Source organism: Carex rostrata, chromosome 8 (assembly GCF_964058835.1).
Source record: "Carex rostrata chromosome 8, lpCarRost1.2, whole genome shotgun sequence".
NCBI lineage: Eukaryota > Viridiplantae > Streptophyta > Magnoliopsida > Poales > Cyperaceae > Carex > Carex rostrata.
This window is the reverse complement of record NC_135925.1, coordinates 9,157,242-9,176,704: the sequence shown is the minus strand read 5'-3', so window position 1 is coordinate 9,176,704 and position 19,463 is coordinate 9,157,242. Positions and strand designations below refer to the sequence as shown.

At 35.2% G+C, this 19,463-nt stretch overlaps 2 protein-coding genes across 5 annotated transcripts; one reads left to right on the top strand and one right to left on the bottom strand.

The window, feature by feature from the left end:
* The first annotated feature begins 4,382 nt into the window (after positions 1 to 4,382).
* On the top strand, positions 4,383 to 9,337 carry LOC144558335 (putative bifunctional riboflavin biosynthesis protein RIBA 1, chloroplastic). Its single transcript, XM_078307156.1, has 7 exons — positions 4,383 to 4,684; positions 5,117 to 5,405; positions 6,433 to 6,654; positions 7,157 to 7,482; positions 7,932 to 8,061; positions 8,197 to 8,493; positions 8,884 to 9,337. Exons 1-7 carry the CDS (start codon positions 4,620 to 4,622, stop codon positions 9,124 to 9,126), a joined length of 1,572 nt encoding a protein of 523 aa, XP_078163282.1. The 5' UTR covers positions 4,383 to 4,619; the 3' UTR covers positions 9,127 to 9,337.
* A 395-nt stretch (positions 9,338 to 9,732) lies between these two features.
* On the bottom strand, positions 9,733 to 17,755 carry LOC144558336 (uncharacterized). Of its 4 annotated transcripts, none has more exons than XM_078307157.1 (15): positions 17,511 to 17,755; positions 16,905 to 16,998; positions 16,383 to 16,561; positions 16,178 to 16,228; positions 15,716 to 15,772; positions 12,696 to 12,816; positions 12,509 to 12,575; positions 12,139 to 12,180; positions 11,900 to 12,005; positions 11,495 to 11,605; positions 11,192 to 11,263; positions 11,000 to 11,101; positions 10,841 to 10,887; positions 10,729 to 10,756; positions 9,733 to 10,032 (listed from the first exon to the last, which is right to left on the bottom strand). In XM_078307157.1, exons 1-15 carry the CDS (start codon positions 17,526 to 17,528, stop codon positions 9,940 to 9,942), a joined length of 1,188 nt encoding a protein of 395 aa, XP_078163283.1. In that variant the 5' UTR covers positions 17,529 to 17,755; the 3' UTR covers positions 9,733 to 9,939. The 4 variants fall into 4 exon arrangements, with proteins under 4 accessions (XP_078163283.1, XP_078163284.1, XP_078163285.1 ...); XM_078307158.1 differs by lacking the exon at positions 12,139 to 12,180 and adding an exon at positions 12,227 to 12,285 and having other exon boundaries at positions 12,509 to 12,552; XM_078307159.1 differs by lacking the exon at positions 11,495 to 11,605.
* Positions 17,756 to 19,463: the final 1,708 nt, after the last annotated feature.

Below are 19,463 nucleotides of genomic sequence, written 5' to 3'. Positions count from 1 at the left end.
TTTGATGGTAATTTTGTGGGTTTGTGAATGGTTGGGAGGGGTCGACTCACGATAATTTCATATTGCCTAAGGCAGTATAGAGGTTTTGTAGTATTCCAAGACAGGTATTATCTTATTGATATAGGTTTGCAAACAATAGGAACTTTATGTGCCTTTACCGTAGTCGACTATACCACTTGAGTGAATATCAAGGGCGTCATCGGACGTACAATTGTTCAGAGGATTTGTTTATTCACAGGCATGCAAAACTTAGAAATATTATGGAGAAGACATTTGAAACTTTGAAAATTAGGTTTAAGATTTGTCAATAGATGCGTAGGTACAAATTTAAGATACAGGCCAGAGTTGTAGTTGCCTGCTGCATTCTACATAATTTCAATAATCATCAATATATGATTCGAGATGTTTCAAACAAATTGTGATTGGACAAACAACAAATGGGCGTCTACGTTTCTGCTGGTGATACTGGAATTGAAGGAGATTTTTCGACCCGTGATAATGAAGTTGGAGCTAATTTGAGAGAGTGAATAAAAAATATTTTGTGGAATAACATGTAAAATTGATTTATCCATGAATTAATCATTTCACTTTTATTGTACTTTAATTATCTGTTATTTAGGTATTGTGTTGTTGTAGCTTATTAACTATTTCAAATTTATTTAAACTATTTTTGTTTTAATGGTTAGATTTTATTTTCAAACATTACTGCAAATTAAATGATGATTGAAATATTTTTTTAAATTGTATTTTTTTTTACTTTGTTAGTTACTAGTTAATTTTTTTATATTTTTTTCATCTACAACTATATGATAAAAAGATGCTTTAGATATTTTTAATTGATCTCGACTGAATTTATTATTTGTAATTGCTCTTCACGTTGAGGTATTATATTAGCTAAAAAATAATTTAAATATTTTTAACAAGCAATAATTAAAGATTGGAGTTAATTGAAAAAAAAAAACACATAAATTATTATTTTATTCATTTCTTCCAAACTCTATTTCAAATATGCATTTTAAGTATTTTTTTTAATTATTCTGAATAGTTTTAAGTTAGCACTATTCTTTTACTATCAAAGTTAGTGCTATTGTTGTTTACTATTTTCAAATAGTAAGCTATCTAGAGTGCATCCAAACATACAATCAGGTATTGCACTTAGGAGAGGGGGGTGTCCGATGGGCATCAGACCATATTCGGTTTGATGGGCTGTCTCTGCCGTACGATTCTATTTTTAAGTTGTTCATTTTGATTAACGGATTACTTCATGAAAATCAATTAAACCCGCTAAAACTATTTTCTGTCTCTTCGTCTCACCCTTCTTGACCTCAAATACAAAGGAGAAACGAGAAATACAAAGGGGAAACGAAGAACCGTGCCGCTGCTGGCGGCCTCCTTGACCCCACCAGACGCGCCTCGCACAGCGACCCTCCTCGACCCCATCACCCTTTCCCTCCTCTTTTTGTGCTCTTCCTCCTCAATCCTACCGCTGGTGTCTTTTCTGAACTCTCCCTTCTCCCTCAATCTAATCATTGTCAGCTCAAAGAGAGAGGAAACAGCGTCGAGATCGAAGAAGTCACTCGTTTTACAAAATACACACAATAGACGTAATTCAATTTTCTTTCTCTTTAGAACTAGTTAATTAGAAAATTCTTAGAAGCTCTGCTCAATTACAGTGTTCCTGGTAAATGGTAACACTTGATTTGAATACTTTGTATCTGTTTCAACAAGTATAGGTTTTTGAATTACTAAAGGAAGTGTTATAATTGGTCTTAATTTATTATTATTATGTTTAATCTATGTAATGGATCTGAAATCCAAACTGGGCAGATCAGTAAACAAATGATTTAATGTTTACCTAATTAGTGATGTTTACTTGTTTCTGTAATTGGTGATGTTTATTGTTTACTTAATTAGTGATGTTTACTTGACCTTTTTTCAGTGATTTGTAGAAAAATTGTTTGAAGAGATGAATAGTGGACATTAATACTTTTGTTATTAGAACTATGATATAGAACAACTGTATTATTGCAAGAGATGTCAACAAATGTGTTAAGTAAAAGTTGCTATTACTTGACAAAATAAGTACCGTGAATTCTATACAAGTCATTGCACACGTGATGGTATATTTCGTGCTTGGTGTGATTAAGATAGGTTCAAACCAGTGCGCCTTTTATTGATTTGGGGCTTTACGTACAATATGGGTCCATGATTCCAGGTTTATGAGTGTTATAGCTTGTGTTTTTAGTGCTTATTTCAACATAATGTACAAATTATTAGTTTGTTCTTTAATGTATTGTACTACATAGTTATTAAATCTTTTCTAATTTTCTAATTGTAAATTTCAATGTTTTAGAAGTTGAGATCTTTTCAATTTATTTGGAATTAAGATGAAAAATTAAATCAGTGCTTGTTTGTTTACTGTTTACAAGCTTTGATTGTGTTTATGCTTGCTGTAATTGTATATTAAACTTATTGTTAAGCATATAACATACTGTTTCGCTTTAACAACTGATTTCTGCTAGCAAAAAAAATATTCCTATAATTATTGCATTCTGAGTTAATTTTTGTAGCCTATACTAGCAATAAAAAAATTAGCAAGGACAGTTTTGTCATGACATAATTATAATCACATATCACAATAACTATATACAATAATATATTACAAGTAACACTCAACAGATTTGACTGAAAAACATCAAATTAGTAAAAGAAAATATGAAAATTACTGTATTCTGGTACGGTTCAAGCTTTGGACTGGTATTCCGATACAATTCATCTCATATCACATTTCTAACATTCAGCAGTTTCATTGGTGAAAAAGAAATTTTCTTCAAACAAGATAAGACCAACTTTGTAACATATATCTGAATTCTAAAGTGGCATACCATTACTAATTTATTGATAAAAAAGAAATTTTACATTCTAATTACATTGTCACATGTTAGTATCTCATTCTCACTCATTACATTCTAATTATATTCTCCATTCTCACTCATTACATTCTAATTATATTCTCCAGCCTACACATAGCCACTGATATATATTATCAAAAGCTACATTACAGAAAAAAAAAAAATCTTGTTTAATTCCTGATATTCATTTGTTGATCTTCTTGTTGATCTTCTTGTCGATCTTCAATTGTGCAAAATTGGATGCGCAAATAGATCTTCTGTTAGAATTTTAGATAACAAAATTGTAACATAAGCCCATATTATGTAAGGTTAAGTAAAAAATTGTAAGGCTAGAAACAACTAGTATCAAATAGTAAAAAAACTCATTCCCTCTATTCAGGATGTTTTTTTTAATTACACACCCACTAATTAATCATATTTGCAGCAGGCTAAATAAAATGAATAAAATCATGTTTAGATATATTTGCCCTGCATAATTAGAGATTCAAATAATGAATAAACTCATTCCCTCTATTCAGGATGTATTTATTGATTCTTTTGTTTTGCATGGTCTCAAAAGATTCAAATAATGAATAAACTTAATGCTTGAAGAAGAAAAAAACACATGTTTTTCAGTTTTCTATTTTGTGACTTTTTTTTACTTGATGGTATGAAGAGATTTTATATTATGTGATTTTATATTTTTTTTCATCTATTAGTATGAAGGTACCGAGTATTGTACATAATTAGACAAGAAAAGAGTAGCAGGGGCAAATTTGGAAAACAGATAGAATAAAAATTAGTTTTGCAATTTACTCTACTTCTGTTGGAATACTAATAGCAGTGTTATTGTAAGAGAAAAATAAAGCACTCACACTTGGACAATTTTATGTAACTAGGACTTAGATTAAATTGAAACTCTTGTAAAGTTTCCTTCAATTGTATAACATCTTCTTAAAAAAAAAAATTTAATAAATATGGTAAGTCATCTTCAAATAAATCTGATGTTTATCAAAGGAACATGATTCTTTTTATCGTATCACTAATAAAGTCACCAAATAGGAATGAGTTGAAGTACAGTTACTAGCTAAAGCACTGAAGTTTCAGCTTGCAAATAATTGAATTGTTAGCTGTATTTGCAAATATGATTAATTAGTGGGTGTGATGCAAAAAAACATCCTGAATAGAGGGAATGAGGTTTTTTATTATTTGATATTGTATGGTACTTTTTTTTTTCTTTTTTTTTTTGCAATTTTATATTGTATGGTACTAGATACCAGCAATTTATGGTCAAAATCAGTATGTATTAGTTGGTATAATTAAGTGATATCATAGAATCAATCGAAATTAGCACCAAGTACCTGGCCATTTTTCTATTTAATTAACTTCATAACTGACGATACTTCGTTTTTCACTGCTCATAATGGGAAAAATCAGAAATTTTACGAATGCTAGGCGGAGCCCACATTCTCTTCCGGTCTAATCCATTTCACTTCTCGCGAACTTGTTGCTTTCGATCCTGCTACGTACCCCTGCGCTTCTGGTACCTCATACCAACCTTACCTTCTCTCTGCTTTGCAATCTCCCTCCGTAGCTAGGTTCGTGTGATTGAAGCTCTCTCTCTCTCTCTCTCTCTCTCTCTCTCGGTGTTCATATTATCCTTTCGTGTGTAGTAACTTCCTGAACCTGGAGCTGTGAAGTAAGGAGAAACGAGGTGAATTTATTTGAATGGCGGTTAACATGGCAATTCTTTCGTCTGCGTACTCTACTACTTTTCGGCTTCAATTTCTTGGGTAGGCTATCAGAACCATGCCAATTTTGTTATAATAGAGGAACTACTTTGATGTTCGGGAGATTACTTGGAAATTTTTTGTCTTGTTGAACTTTCAATTTGCTCTGAGATTACTAGTCATATGCTTGATTTCTGTCATTTTTAGAGCTGAAAAATTCTTTAACCTGATACATCATATTAATCAATTTTTAAATTGACCTCTCTTCTCTGGTTGATCAATTTTTGTGCTCTATCCAAGGCTCAATAAACCTTAAAATTATAGCTTTGGGCAAAAGTCCTAACCACAACAAAAAACATTCTTGGCACACAAGATCAGATAGTACAACTTTGCTCTGGTGCTACTTTTATCAAACCAGCAATTATGTTCATTTTTCATACCACCAACTAATTTCTCTGAGCACTCTCTCTTTCTCTTTCTTTATGCATGTGCTAGAACAAGAGTTTCCACCAAGGAACTCACAAAATCTTCCTTCGCTTCATTTCCAACAAAGGGCAACAACATAGGCAATCTCTCTTTCTCATTAAAAGCACACAATGGTAAGGTTGCAACTGATGAAAACAGTACTCCCCAAGCAGATGCTATGGTACTAGGCTCAATATCTGCTGACATGGCACCTATCCCTGATGGGTTTTCGGGAACTGACAAGGAGAATGATTTGGACTGCCCTACTGAAGGTTTCTCTTCTATTGCAGATGCTATTGATGATATTCGACAAGGCAAGGTTTGTTGTAAGTTCTTTGAAGCAAGATTTTGGTATCTAAAACCTGGATCACCTTTGAAATTTTCCAAAAAATCATCATGCTATTAGTATAGTCCCTCCCCTCTCTATGGAGACAATTAAGGCTCATTAACAAGATTAAGCTCTTGTTATTCCATTATTTTATTGATGCGTATAATTGCTAAAGACTATTGAGCTGAAGGGGCTTAAACTTAAAACTAGCATCGTACCCGTGCGTTGCAACGGAAACAGATTATTTCATTATAAAATATTATAAAATGAAGAAGATCAAGCGTTTCATTATTTCATTATTTGCGTGATCTTTTTGAAAATCAACCGTTCAAATACGTGCTGCGCAAATCTCAAAGCAATAATAATACTGATACGATACGGATACGGCAATTTTCAAAAATGAAGGATACGATACGGCTATTAATATATATATTTTTTTATTATTTTATATATGATATTTATATAATTATAATTTAAATCAAATTTGTAGAGAAAAATAGTTAAATATTATATTTATCTACAAGATAACACATGTGAACTCTAGTGTAGTGGTAAGAATTTTGGCACCAACAGAACCCAACTGGGTTCGAATCCCGCCTTCAGCAGAAAAAAGAAGGATGCGCGGTGCACAGGCTCGGTCCGCAGGCGCCGTGCGTTGTTCAGAGGCGCGGTCCACAGGTGCGGCGCGCGATCTACGGGCGCTGGGATCATATGCGGCGCAACCAGTGCATGCTTAAGTGTTGAAGCGCATAATTTGAAAAATTCGTCTATGTGCGATCTGAAAATTTAACGGCTGAGCATCCTTCCAAAAAAAAAATCAGTAAATCAAGACCCTTGCAGGATCTAGACATTAAGCTTCTTAATAAGGAGAAGAGATATTTGAATGTAAGTATAGTACCTTAGAATATCATAATAAATGGGGGACTTTCAGGAATTTATATAAAAGGTGGAACTTTTTTTGTCATATATCATTTTTTTTCATATAACATAACATTTATTTTGTATCTCCTTTGTGCAGTATGTGATAGTCGTTGACGATGAAGATAGAGAAAATGAAGGAGATCTTATAATGGCAGCATCTCTGGTAACACCAGAAGCCATGGCTTTTATAGTGAGACATGGTACGGGTATTGTTTGTGTCAGCATGAAAGAAGAAGATCTCGAGAGGTTGCAACTACCACTAATGGTGACTACAAAGGAAAATGAGGAGAAGCTTTGCACAGCATTCACGGTGTCAGTGGTATGCTGCTTAGAAAAGTTTGCTATATACTATATATTGGGTGGTTCCCACTTAGAGCTTTGCCTTAGATGCCAGGATTTTTCTCATTTAAGAATTGCAGTACTGGATTTGTCTACCATACCAGTCATGCAAGTACAGTGTAGTACCTATACCTAGCTGTTGGTACTTGTACTTTTTACGGTATCAGTGGTATTTTGCTTAGAAAAGTTTGCTATATATTAGATATTGGGTGGTTCCCACTTAGAGCTTTGCCTCAGATGCCAGGATTTTTCTCATCTAAGAATTGCAGTACTGGATTTGTCTACCATACCAGTCATGCAAGTACAGTGTAGTACCTATTCCTAGCTGTTGGTGGTAGTTGTATAGATCATTATCAGAAAGCTGTTTTTATTTACTTGTGCTTTTAATAATTGATCACAAAGTCACACATAGCCTTTGGTTCTCCCTCGAGTTCTCATTTGCAACTTCCATTTCTGTTTCTTTTCCTTAAATCTATTGATAGGATGCTAAAGAGGGGACCACAACAGGTGTCTCAGCAAAAGACCGAGCAAAGACTGTTCTAGCTTTATCTTCTCCTAACTCAAGGCCAGAAGACTTCAACCGGCCTGGTCATATTTTTCCACTTAAGTACAGAGAAGGTGGTGTTTTAAAAAGAGCAGGTCACACAGAGGCATCAGTTGACTTAGCCATGCTGGCAGGATTGCCACCTGCTGCTGTGCTGTGTGAAATAGTCGACGATGATGATGGATCTATGGCGCGGTTACCAAAGCTGAGAGAATTTGCTAAGCGGGAGAATCTTAAGATAATCTCTATAGCTGATTTGATCAGGTTTGTGCACTGAGATAGTATAATTGGGTTACAGATCTAGTCATGTTGAGTTCTAGTACCGTAACATTAAAAGCAAGAACAAGTATTTACTGGTCCGAACCAAGCAGTACTGACTATTTTCTTTTTTAATATTTCTATTACAAGTTTGTAGATACTACACTACCTCAATCCCCAATTCCCAACCCCAACCCAGCCTCTGTTAGGATTTGAACCCAGATCTCCACTGTGGTAAACATATGCCACTATGAGCACCAGATAGGCTCAGTGGCCTGTAATGATTAGTTGCCAATGCTGGTTCCCGCAACTAACAGTTTTCTTTGTCTGTTAAAGCTTTTATGTCATGTTTGCCTACCAGTATGAATATTTTATTGGCACAGCAGTAATGGCACTGTAATGCGGTATTGTAAATATGTACTTCTTGCCTGATTGAGCACTTGGTCCATATGCAGATATAGGAGGAAAAGGGACAAGTTGGTGGAGCGAGCTTCAGTGGCATCTTTACCACTTAGATGGGGGTCTGTCCAGGCCTATTGTTACCGTTCCCTTCTTGATGGAATGGAGCATATTGCTATGGTGAAGGTAAAACCATAATTTTACTAGTAAATACAAACTAACGAATGTATAATGCTTGCCAAAAGTACCTTGACCATTAAGTTAGACCAAAAATGTAAATATATCATAATTGTGGGGAAATATTTTCTTTCATTTTGACAGGGAGATATAGGAGATGGTCAGGATATATTAGTAAGAGTCCATTCTGAGTGTCTGACTGGAGATATATTTGGATCGGCCCGGTGTGACTGTGGCAACCAGCTAGCTTTGGCAATGGAGATGATAGAGAAGGCTGGCAGGGGAGTTGTGGTCTATTTGCGTGGACATGAGGGGAGGGGCATTGGGCTGGGCCACAAGCTCCGTGCATACAACTTACAAGATGACGGGCTCGACACTGTAGAGGCCAATGAGGAGTTAGGGTTGCCGGTTGATTCTAGAGAATATGGTATTGGTGCTCAGGTATGTATTGCTCTGTACTTGGTAAACAACACATATGTTGTCATGTTTGCAACAAGAACCTTAAAAAAATTTGGTCTTGTTGCAAATTAAACCCCAATTGTAATCAGATGGAATGTCCAGCAAAAATGACCATGTCATTGAATTTTTGTTAAATGGACCAAATCATTCATGACCACTTAGTGGCTTGATTTAATCTATTCAAACTCGGTAACAAAAAAAATGATTTTAGCAGAGGTAGGGGTAAAATTGTCAACATTTAACTGCATGTTTTAATTTATTTTGTTTCACACTAATTCAGATCAGTGTTATTTGCAATAACTGAATTAAAGTTATTTCATCCTTCGGGTATCTTTTAGCTAATGGTATTTGACAAGAACCTTTATTTTATAGATACTAAGAGATTTAGGTGTGCGAACAATGAAGTTGATGACTAATAACCCTGCCAAATATGTTGGTCTCAAGGGCTACGGTTTGAGCATAACTGAAAGGGTTCCTTTGTTGACCCCAATAACAAAGGAGAATAAAAGGTACTTGGATGCTAAAAGAGCCAAGATGGGGCACATTTATGGTTCTGAGTTCAATGGCCCTCTCAATGGTTCTAGCAAATCTATCAGCTCAGAGGAGGAACAATAGTGTTTTTTCAATGTTTATGCTTATGGCCCTTTTCCTAAGAAATTTTGAGTGCTTTTAGTTTGAATAATTCTCCCTGATGCCCAATAAGTGTTTTTTTTTTCACTTGAGACTTCTGTGTTTACTCTTGGTGTATGATAAATTGTACAAGGGAACTGTCAGCTAATTTTGTTTATTTGAATATATGTAGTAAGAAGTTGGGTATTTTTTGCAACATTGTAAGAAGTTAAGTATTTTTCCATTTTGTTTATTTTAATATACGTAGCTCACGAGATTCAAGTAGAAGTAATAGTGTTCAGTACATTGAGAAGACTTGGGTACACGTTTTAAAACGAGCAAAGATTGCATCTAGCACTAACTTGACTCCAGCCTTATCTAAATTTACTTTTATTAGTATAACAATTTGCACAGGCATCAGTTTCCCCGTGGAAAATATTGTCAACTGTTGTCAAGAATCAGATGCTATCTATTTTCTGAATTAAACTAGAATAATATTGAGAAATCCTAAGGTTGAATTGAAGCCGCAATAATTTAAAGGCAAAATAGACCAGAAAAAGACATCTGAAACAAAGCAATTAGTTTGAACTTTGAAAGCATATGCGAGCAAAATTTCAGTGAATAAACAAAATTGCATTTTCATGCTGAGTACACTTTTACATGATCAAGAGGTACAAAAAAGATGACATACCTGAAAGGATTGAAGCAACAAATTGTAATTAAAAACACATGATCCTATGGCCTAACTTTCCAAATTTCAATCCAATAATCACTGGTAAAAACCTAACTCTATGTTAAATATTCATCAGCTAATGAGAGTTAATCAAGGATGGGACCACAACATGGAGAGATGTCAATTCCAGCAACCTCCATTGCATTGCAAACCCACTGTGGTACATCTCCCTTCGGAAACTGCAAATTTTAGTACCATTAAAATTGCGCTGCCATTTTACAGTCAATACTGATTGCAGTTATGATGAACTTAAATTTTCAGTTTATATTTGTTTCTTCCTTTTAGTTCAATTTAAGTTCAAATTTGGATTTCCAAACCAAATTACAATAAAGCGTGCCTCTCAGAAAATCCAGAAAGAGTCCTCTATGAATCATTTACTGAAGCGATAACACAATAGGTTCCCAGAATGTCAGCCCAGTTCTTGTTTTGGTCCATACAGTTGCAATATTCCAATTTTATGCCTAACATATTTCCAGCTTGTTCAGCTTGGATTTCACAAAAGAAAAGTGAAGAATGGAATCCTAGTCAGAGCTGAGGTGGAATTATTAACTCTTGTGGAAAAATATGCTGTCAAATACTCCCATTCCACATTAGCCTTGACTAACACTAACACTTTATATACTTATTGAATAGGAACAACAGCAAGGAACCAAAAAAATTCAAACTGCAATGTTTACAAAGCAAATCAGTGCTTTTGAACTTCACAATTCATAACAACATACTAATCATTAATAACAGAATAACAGTGCTGCTATTATTAAGAGTGAAGGTCACTATAACTGCATCTTGCTACACCAAAAAAAATTGGAAATGCACAACTGCACTGAATGGAATCCTGATAGTAAATAAACAACCAAGAGAAGTGGCAAACAAACCTGTGTCCTCAGAAATCCACGCACATACCTACAGAAAATAAATGCAATTCATTAATATTTGCAGACCAAAGTATTTACCATGAAAAAAGATAATGAGAAGACGACGACATACTCTGGAAATCTTCCTTCGACAATGGATGTATGGAGGTCCTTGCTTAGCTGAAAAATAAAGAAAAATGAAGATAAATTTTATAGTGTACATAAAGATACTCAAAAAGGCAAAACATCAAAGTTTAAAAGCTCTATTTATGGAAGGAAAAATTGAATTTACCCTCATCATGTATGACAAATTATGATAAGAAAGGAGTTGGGAACCCATAGCATCCCTGGTGATAAGAGAATGTATGTAAGCCCGTGAATAATTCTTACAGACCTGCAACATATTAGTGGGTAAAACCATCATTTGCATTTTGTGCAAAACAAATAGACTCATAACTGTGCTTCTTTGTGATTTGGATCTTACCATACAAGAGCATGTTGAATCAATTGGCCGTTCATCATTTGCCATTGCATTGTGTTTGAGTTTCAAAACTCCCTGGATTAAAAAAATAATAATAAAAAATAAATTCCTTAACTGAGTCTGTTGCTGCCTTCGGCCTTTAACGAGGCATTTGCAAGCATAGTAAGTGACAGAAGGTCTGCTAGTGTCAATAAGCCTGACGGTTCATTACAGGCACTATGGAATTAATCTATTAAATTTGAGATGGTGCTTGCATTAAAAAGCTTCGACAAAAAGTGTTATCATTATAGTTTTAACTTAAAGTACCTCTGGTACCAGAGCTGAGCCAAAGCGAGCAGTTCGTGTTGGATACACACAATCATACATGTCAGCACCTAGAGCACTACAGACTACAATGTCAAGTGGATAACCAACACCCTGGCAAAAAAAAAACAAATAGCATTGAAAACAATACATGTCATTTCATATCGCAATAACTTTGATACAGTTACATCATTAGCTGATCTTCAACAACATTAGTGTTTTACTCCAACTTTATAAAAGGTCTATTTGCAATTATGCATCCTAGTCTTCCATTACACAAAATTAAAGGGGATAAAATAAAAAATGGTGAGGTATGTATTTGCAAAAGTTGCGAAAGTTCATAATAACTCTGATCATTGGACACATACCAATATAAGCTTCTTTTTTAAAGTTATTCAAAATATTTACCATCACATAGCGAGGTTTATCTTCTGGTAATGCGGCAGTACACTGGGCAACAACACGCCAAAAGGAGTCTTTATCTTCACCCCCAGCAAGACCACCAATTGCATATCTGTGACAAAAGAGGAAAAGTAGCTAGCAACTTCAACAAATAAACCAGCTTAACTATGTAAGATTTTAAAAATGAAGAATCTACTACAAAATTTTATAGAAAATAATATATCTCCTAAAAGAAGGAAATATACCCAGGAAGATTTCTCTCAACCAAGCCCCTCACGCATATATCTCTGCAAAAAATTGAAGAATAAATAACAAATAGAAATAAGATCTTACAGAATGATGAAGTTGAGCAAGGGGAGGGGAGGGCACAAGCCATTGCTTTGGCTGGACTCCTGAAACTTGCTAAAACATGATTATTTCAAAGGATAGGGGATGGTAAAAGGCTGCTCTAATACTACAAAATGTTTTGAGTTTTTGGCACCTTATTTTGATTGGCTTGAACCTCTACCTTTCCCAACCACCACCCCCCCCCCCCCCACACACACACACCATAGAGAACAACCTGAGAACTCAGTTAAGACATATAACATATTCAGGTGATTGTTATGTGCTCACCGAAGTACTGGATCTAATCCTCCTTGAACAATGCCAAACAAGTTCTGCACATCAGGTCTCTTGTGAGCTAAACTTCAACAATCAACAACTTTTTAGCATGCACATTAAACAAACAACACTTCATGAAAAATGAACCACTAATACTTTGCCAAAAAGAAATATAAAAAGATGAAAGTCAAGAACGCACCTTCTATACACCTGTCCATCCAACGTAGAGTGCGGTACATGGCCTCCTCAATTCTTGGACCAGTAATAGTAGTTCTCACAACATCATCAAGGGCCATTATTATATCAGCCCCAATTTTATTCTAAATAAATAACAATCACAAGAACAAATTAGGTTATCAAATTTATGAGCATGAAGAGGCATCACTTGCACCAAGCTTTTGAGGCACTAGATGAGATACATGAATAAATGATACTACAAGAAGCATATTCAAGTCCTGTTCGTTCACGACTTGCAACCTTCCATATGTGATTTTGGGGGACTAAAAGCTGATTTGTATATCCAAAAATTAAATTTTGAACTCGGGGGTTTGCCGTTACAACTTCTAAGACACGGGACTATAGGAATTGTGGATATATTTTGCCCTTGTAAACCCGAGCCATGCATATGACGGGAATTTATCATAAATAATACCACCACTACAAAGAATTTATTTCTTTCGAATCAAAACCTTGTCTTAAATTTTCATAACAAGAGAAGCAACCCTGGCTACTAGATCAAACTTCTGATTCAATTATATTAAATGTTAATCCAATACCTTTTTTTCCCTTTGCTTCTGTTACAGGAGACCTAAACCACCTCTCTCTTTGTACCCCTCTTGTGAGATACATTTTCCACAAAGACCATTCCTCTCTGTTCCAATTCACTCAGAGATAGTCCGAGAAGGTATTGAGCCGAGCTCCCCTGACAGACTCCTCCATGACATACTTCCCTTTCTCTTTTGATCTGAACCCCCAATTGAGTTTCCACTCTGCTCTCCAACTGACTTTCCTCTCTCTTACTTCTGCTGTAAACTCCCGCCTGATTTCCCTTCTGCCCACCTCCCAATACCAGTGCTTTACTACCCAGTTCCATGTGTGACCACAAGCTCACGCAAGGTATATTGACCATAAGCTCAAACTAAGAAGATTGACAACAGCAAGACAAGAGATTGGTATAGGCAAAACAAGCTCAGAATGGGTTCAGCTCCTTTCCAGTAGCGTGAAATTCAGTAGAACAGGCAGGTATGGTGTAGTTAGTCTGAATCTAGACCATTCAATCTAAATTGAACTGTATAGATCTGCCACAGACCACCCCATGTGTTCCACAAAAATTGGAGGGAGCCCAACCCCAAGACTCTTGATGAAACAAAACAATTATTTACAGATGCAAGTGGTGCCCGAGGAGGTTATGTCCATGCAAGGGATACCAATACTAAATCTGAACCCAGCACCCTTACCAGAGACTCAATCACGGACGCGAACCCAAGATTAGAATTAGAATAGGAACCCAACAAGTGAACTCCTTAGCTCCTGCCAACCATCTTATCTGTTGTACACTTGTACTGCATGTACAACTGCTCTGTGTCAGGGACATATTTACTTTCTTTTTGCACATAGATACAAAATGTCAGTCTCACTCAACTGACATATGTTCAGGCTACGTCAGAAACATTTCGCTAATAAATTATCTAACCAGAGATGGAGAACTTGGGCTGAACTTAGTTGTACTGACCAGAGGAGTGATGCAAGGAATGGATGGTTCTTATAGATTCTTGTATCATATATATGTTGTCTATGGTCCTCAAGAGGACATTTGTATGTGCAACAAACACATTATAGTTGAGTATGTCATTAGGTTATGTACAACAGCATTAAAATCACTTCAAATGTGAGGCAGATACGAAGCATCAGTACTCCAAGTAAAATCTTTCATGTGCAAGTGTAGATCCTCTACAGAGTCCATTTGCAGTGACAAGTTGGGAACCTTGGTGCAATAAATGTCATAAAATTATTCATTTTAACAGAACTTGCTTAAAATGGCTTATCAATCTCATGTTATTTGGTTGGACACCCCCAAAATGATTCATTGGTTTTAGTGCATAAGAAAAAAATAAGGAATCTAAAAAGGTGGTTATCCTCATATAGGGCTAAGAAAGTGGTGATGGTGGTTGCAGTGGGCTTCAGTTACTTCAGCAAGTGAAATTGCTTAGGCAAGCTCCCTCAAGGTGTAAATGCCTTTGGAGCAACCAATTGTGCACAAAAATTTTATCCCCTGCACAATTCTATAGTTACTGGATCGATCGGTAGAAACCATTTAGTATGATTTGAAATTTGACATATTCATACTTGAACTTCCATTATTCGAAACGCTCTAGATACTTGTCAGATCTATTTTATAAACACCAACTTCTGATTGTTGGGCAAGGAAGTCATTCAGGTGTGCAAACTTATGGCTATTTTGTCTTATTTTTTTGTGGAAGTCTGGTTCTAAATGGCTGAATATGAAACAGATATTATCAGTAAAATCCACGTCCTCATCTGCATTCACCGCCGCATGATTATCCATAGTTGCCCAAATTTGTGCAAATACGGATAAGGATGATTATTGAGTATGTTAACAATCATGTGGATACGGATATGGATACGGAAAATATGCAGTCCCTTATAAACTAATACGGATACAAATGATTGAACTTTTATCAGCCTATGTAACATCCTAGTTTTCTTTCCTCCATTTTCGTTGAATGACTCATACTACCACACACTTGTTCTCTATTATGAAAACCAAATTATACATGCAAGCTTGTTCTCAACGATGTACTTGTAATTATATATAATTATTTAAAATGCTTATTCTTGTTTAAATTTCATATTAAAAATTTGTCATTAGCATCAACATTCCTGAATTTCCCGAATTCATATCCATCAATTATCCAACTTGCATCCCTATCCATATTGGTGCAGTTGTGCATATATGGTTTTGAATTTTGACATCCACTTAATATTCACATCAGGCCCGTTTAATGACACGGATAAAGATATAATTTTTTAGCAGTATGCATTATGTATCTGTTACATTTGCACCCTACTTATGTGCACTTTCATAATTGTTTACAATGGGAAGTCGGTCTCTCATGAAGAGCTCGATTTCCGCACAATTATGGAACATAATTATACTTTGAACTAAAAATTTTTTGGAAAATTGAAAACAATACCTACTTGAATCTGAATTGACTCTTCGGGCGTAAGAAGCATAGGCTTTCCATCAACAGGAGACTATCATGGCAATGTATTCCAATCATGCAAGGAAACAAGGACAAAATGAGACACTTAGGAGTGGAAGACAATTTTTCATATGAGGGAACACTAAATCTGAATATAATAGAGCATTAAATTTTAACTTGGCACAGTTAAACAGTAATTAACTTGTCATTTACTTGTGTTTTTCCAAAGTCAAGTCATTATTTTAGTCAACTTTTTATAATACCTTTTATTAATTTTATAGATTCTATTGGCCAATCATAGGCTTCACTTCTTTAGGTTTTTCAAATTTCTGAGATTAGAAAATAACAAGGTTCCTTGCTGGACCAAGAATCAGTCAAAGAGGCTCATACTGGTCTATCGGAAGATATGTATATAACAAAATAATGTCGAAGCTGACACATATTTTAGTAGAATTACCTGAAATGTAACCCCCTCTTCCGTAATATCTGCCAAATGTAACAAAGAAACCTGGAAATCAATTATAACAACACAAAATTAGAACACAAGACAACAATTACTTTTCAAAGAACAATGAAAACTAGCATAAAAGTAATAGAACTCTAACACGACGAAAAAACTATTAGTTAGAGCCACGATGCATAAAAACATATATCATCATTACCATTTGAAAACCGCCCGAATCAGTGAGTAATGCTCTTTTCCAGTTCATAAACCTGTGGAGGCCTCCTAATTCATCTATTAATTCAGCTCCAGGCCTGAGTGCAAGATGGTAAGTATTTCCTAGGATTATTTGGCAGCCTATATCCTCCAGTTGGTTATTGGTCAGACCTTTGATAGTACCTAACAAAAAATGCAAACATGAGTGCTGAGAATATAAAAGCCAAAATGATTGTATATTCCGACAGCTTAAGCTTTTAGAGCAACTGGTTGACTTGCATGGTACGAAAATTGAGTTTGAAATCTTGTGCATGATGCATTTTTGAAAAACCATCACACATAAGGGGGAGTATTAAGAATATAAAAACCAAAATGACTGCATACGCCAACACCTTAATATTTTATAGTGATTAGTTGGTTACAAGGCATTTAGCACAACTTCGCACAGAACATTGGTGACTACTTTTCAAAATTACCTACAAATCTAGTGGAAAAAAATATATATAAAGCGAAAACCAAAACAAACCTTGAGTTCCAACAGGCATAAACATAGGGGTTTGAACAACAAAATGAGGTAGGGTTAACTTAGACGCACGTGCTCGATTGAACCTTCCCATAACCTGCAAGTACAATCAAACTAATCATTGACCAAGGAAAGATAAGGAACGAAAGCTTTGCTGGCAAGCAAATATTTCTGGAGTTGCATTTACAGAGGACAAGCGCCTTAATTATTGCCAAAAAGAGCCCCGTAGACCGTTTAAAATGCCTTTTAAAAAAGGACACCTTAAGCCCTGTGGAAATTGCATTGGAGGGAAACTTCACATACTGGAGCAACAGATCAGGTCAAATTATCTAACCAACTGGACACTGTTTTCCGACAAGTAGCTATAGCTAACAAGAAAGAGAGATTCCTAGCTCTAGAGTGAACAAACATTCATTGCTTGATAGGCCAGTTAATACATTTATGTGTGTACATATATTGTGAGAATGTAAAATTGTCCAGTAGTTTGGTTTGATCAACCTCATAATGTTCCCTTAATCGATAGACAGCCTGCATGTCAAGTGAGAGCATTTTTTTTAACACTGATACCTACCAAGCCATATCCTATGTAATGCCTTTCTTAAAACGGACCTCAAATTGTAGTGCCATGGAGACAAGGCGATGAGACACCCAATTAATCTGAGAAGCCACTTCAATACTTTGAAGTTTCTCCAGCCTAAGAGGCACTACCCTTGGAAGGTGGCGAAACTAGGGTTTGCAAGAGACGCCGCACGGAACTTGTCGTCGATTTCTAAGCAAGGAGGCCGTGCTGAGATTTATGTAGGGTTTTGCGGCGGCACAAGAATTATGAGGAGATGGGGAAGGAGGGAAGAATGGCTGCGTCTTCTATACCGACTCTGGTGAATCATATGTGTAGCGAGTAGTTGCGGATAGTTAGTTACTAGGTAGTAGGTAGTGGGTAGTAGGTACTTTGTGAATAAAAAGGGGGAATTTCATGTATACCCCTCAAAAACTTCAAAATTGCATATTTTTCTCTCTAAACTTCAAATACTCACAAATTTATTTATTTTATTGTCTTTTATATTAAAACTCATTCTAAATTTATAAAATACTCATTTTACTCTTTTATTAAAAGCATATAAAGCCCATCAAACTCAAAATTAAATCTAAACAATTTTTCTACCGTCCAAACTGCTTTTAAATATGCATGGGCAAGATCAGCACGAATCTTGATGTGAACACACACGTATATTGATGTGACGTGCACAGATCTTAATGCAATGCGCACCAATCAATATTGCTTTAAGATCCGTGCATGCTAGATCAGCACGAAATTGAAGCATTATGCACAGATCTTAATGCGATGCACACGGATCAAACGGTAAAAGAACCTTTTAGATTTAAATTTGAGTTTGATGGGCTTTATATGCTTTTAATAAAGGGTAAAATGGGTATTTTAAGATTTTTAGAATGAGTTTTAATATAAAATACAATAAAATGGGTAAATTTGTGAGTTTTTTAAGTTTAGAGGGGGAATACGTAATTTCAAACTTTAGAGAGGAAAGTACGTAATTTGGAAGTTTTTGAGGGATATTCTTTGTACTTCATATTATGTACGTAATCTGAGCGGGGGTGAAAACGGAGCAGACACGGAGCGGATAATGCTGATATCATATCTGCATCCGTCGAATAATAACTAATAAGCGGATACGAATACAGATACAAATTAGTAAACGGATATCAAAATTCAAAATTAAATCTGTCTTAAACGGATACAGATACGGAATAGATAGTCTATGGATATGGATTCGAATACATATATAAAACGAATAATGGTCGGATAAATAAGATATATGAATTAATATATTAAACATTTGAGTCATCTATATCAAATATATTAGAAGCTTATTAACATATAATTTAAATTTCTAACCTATTAAAATTATATTAGGTTTAGCGTATTATTAAAAAAACCTGTCACATTAGGCTATTTCATCCCACGTTAGTGTATTAAAATCACATTTGGGCCAATAGCCCGTAAATGGGCTGCACATGTAAATGGGCTATAAGCCTACATGTGAATTCTTTTGAGCGGAGCATATATTCCACAATAATCAAACAAATAATTCCAAGCCCTCAAACTCCTATAAAAAAAAAAAGGGAAGCTGTAGTAGTTACCTGTACTTTCGGACTCAAATAATGGGTCTGGAGGTTATTTCAAGGTCCGAATCTAGATAATGGGTTTGAAATTTTTTAGATTTGAACTCAAATAATGGGTTTTAATCAGTAGAACCGTATTTTACTATTGGTCCGGCCAAACTATTAGGTTTCGGATGGTCCGGATATCTGCTTCGTTTAGAACTCTATATCTGAATCCAGATCTTCTATGAATATTCAAAAATTATCCGAATTCGTTTAATCCGAATTCGAATTATATGCAGATACAAAACGGATATCTACCGGATAATTCAGCTCCGTTTTCACCCCTAAATCTAAGACATGCTATTTTGTAGTGATGTAAGTTAGAATTCTTCTTTTTATTGCTTTTTTTTTTTGATAAGAGAGGCCTAAGCCCTTTCTATA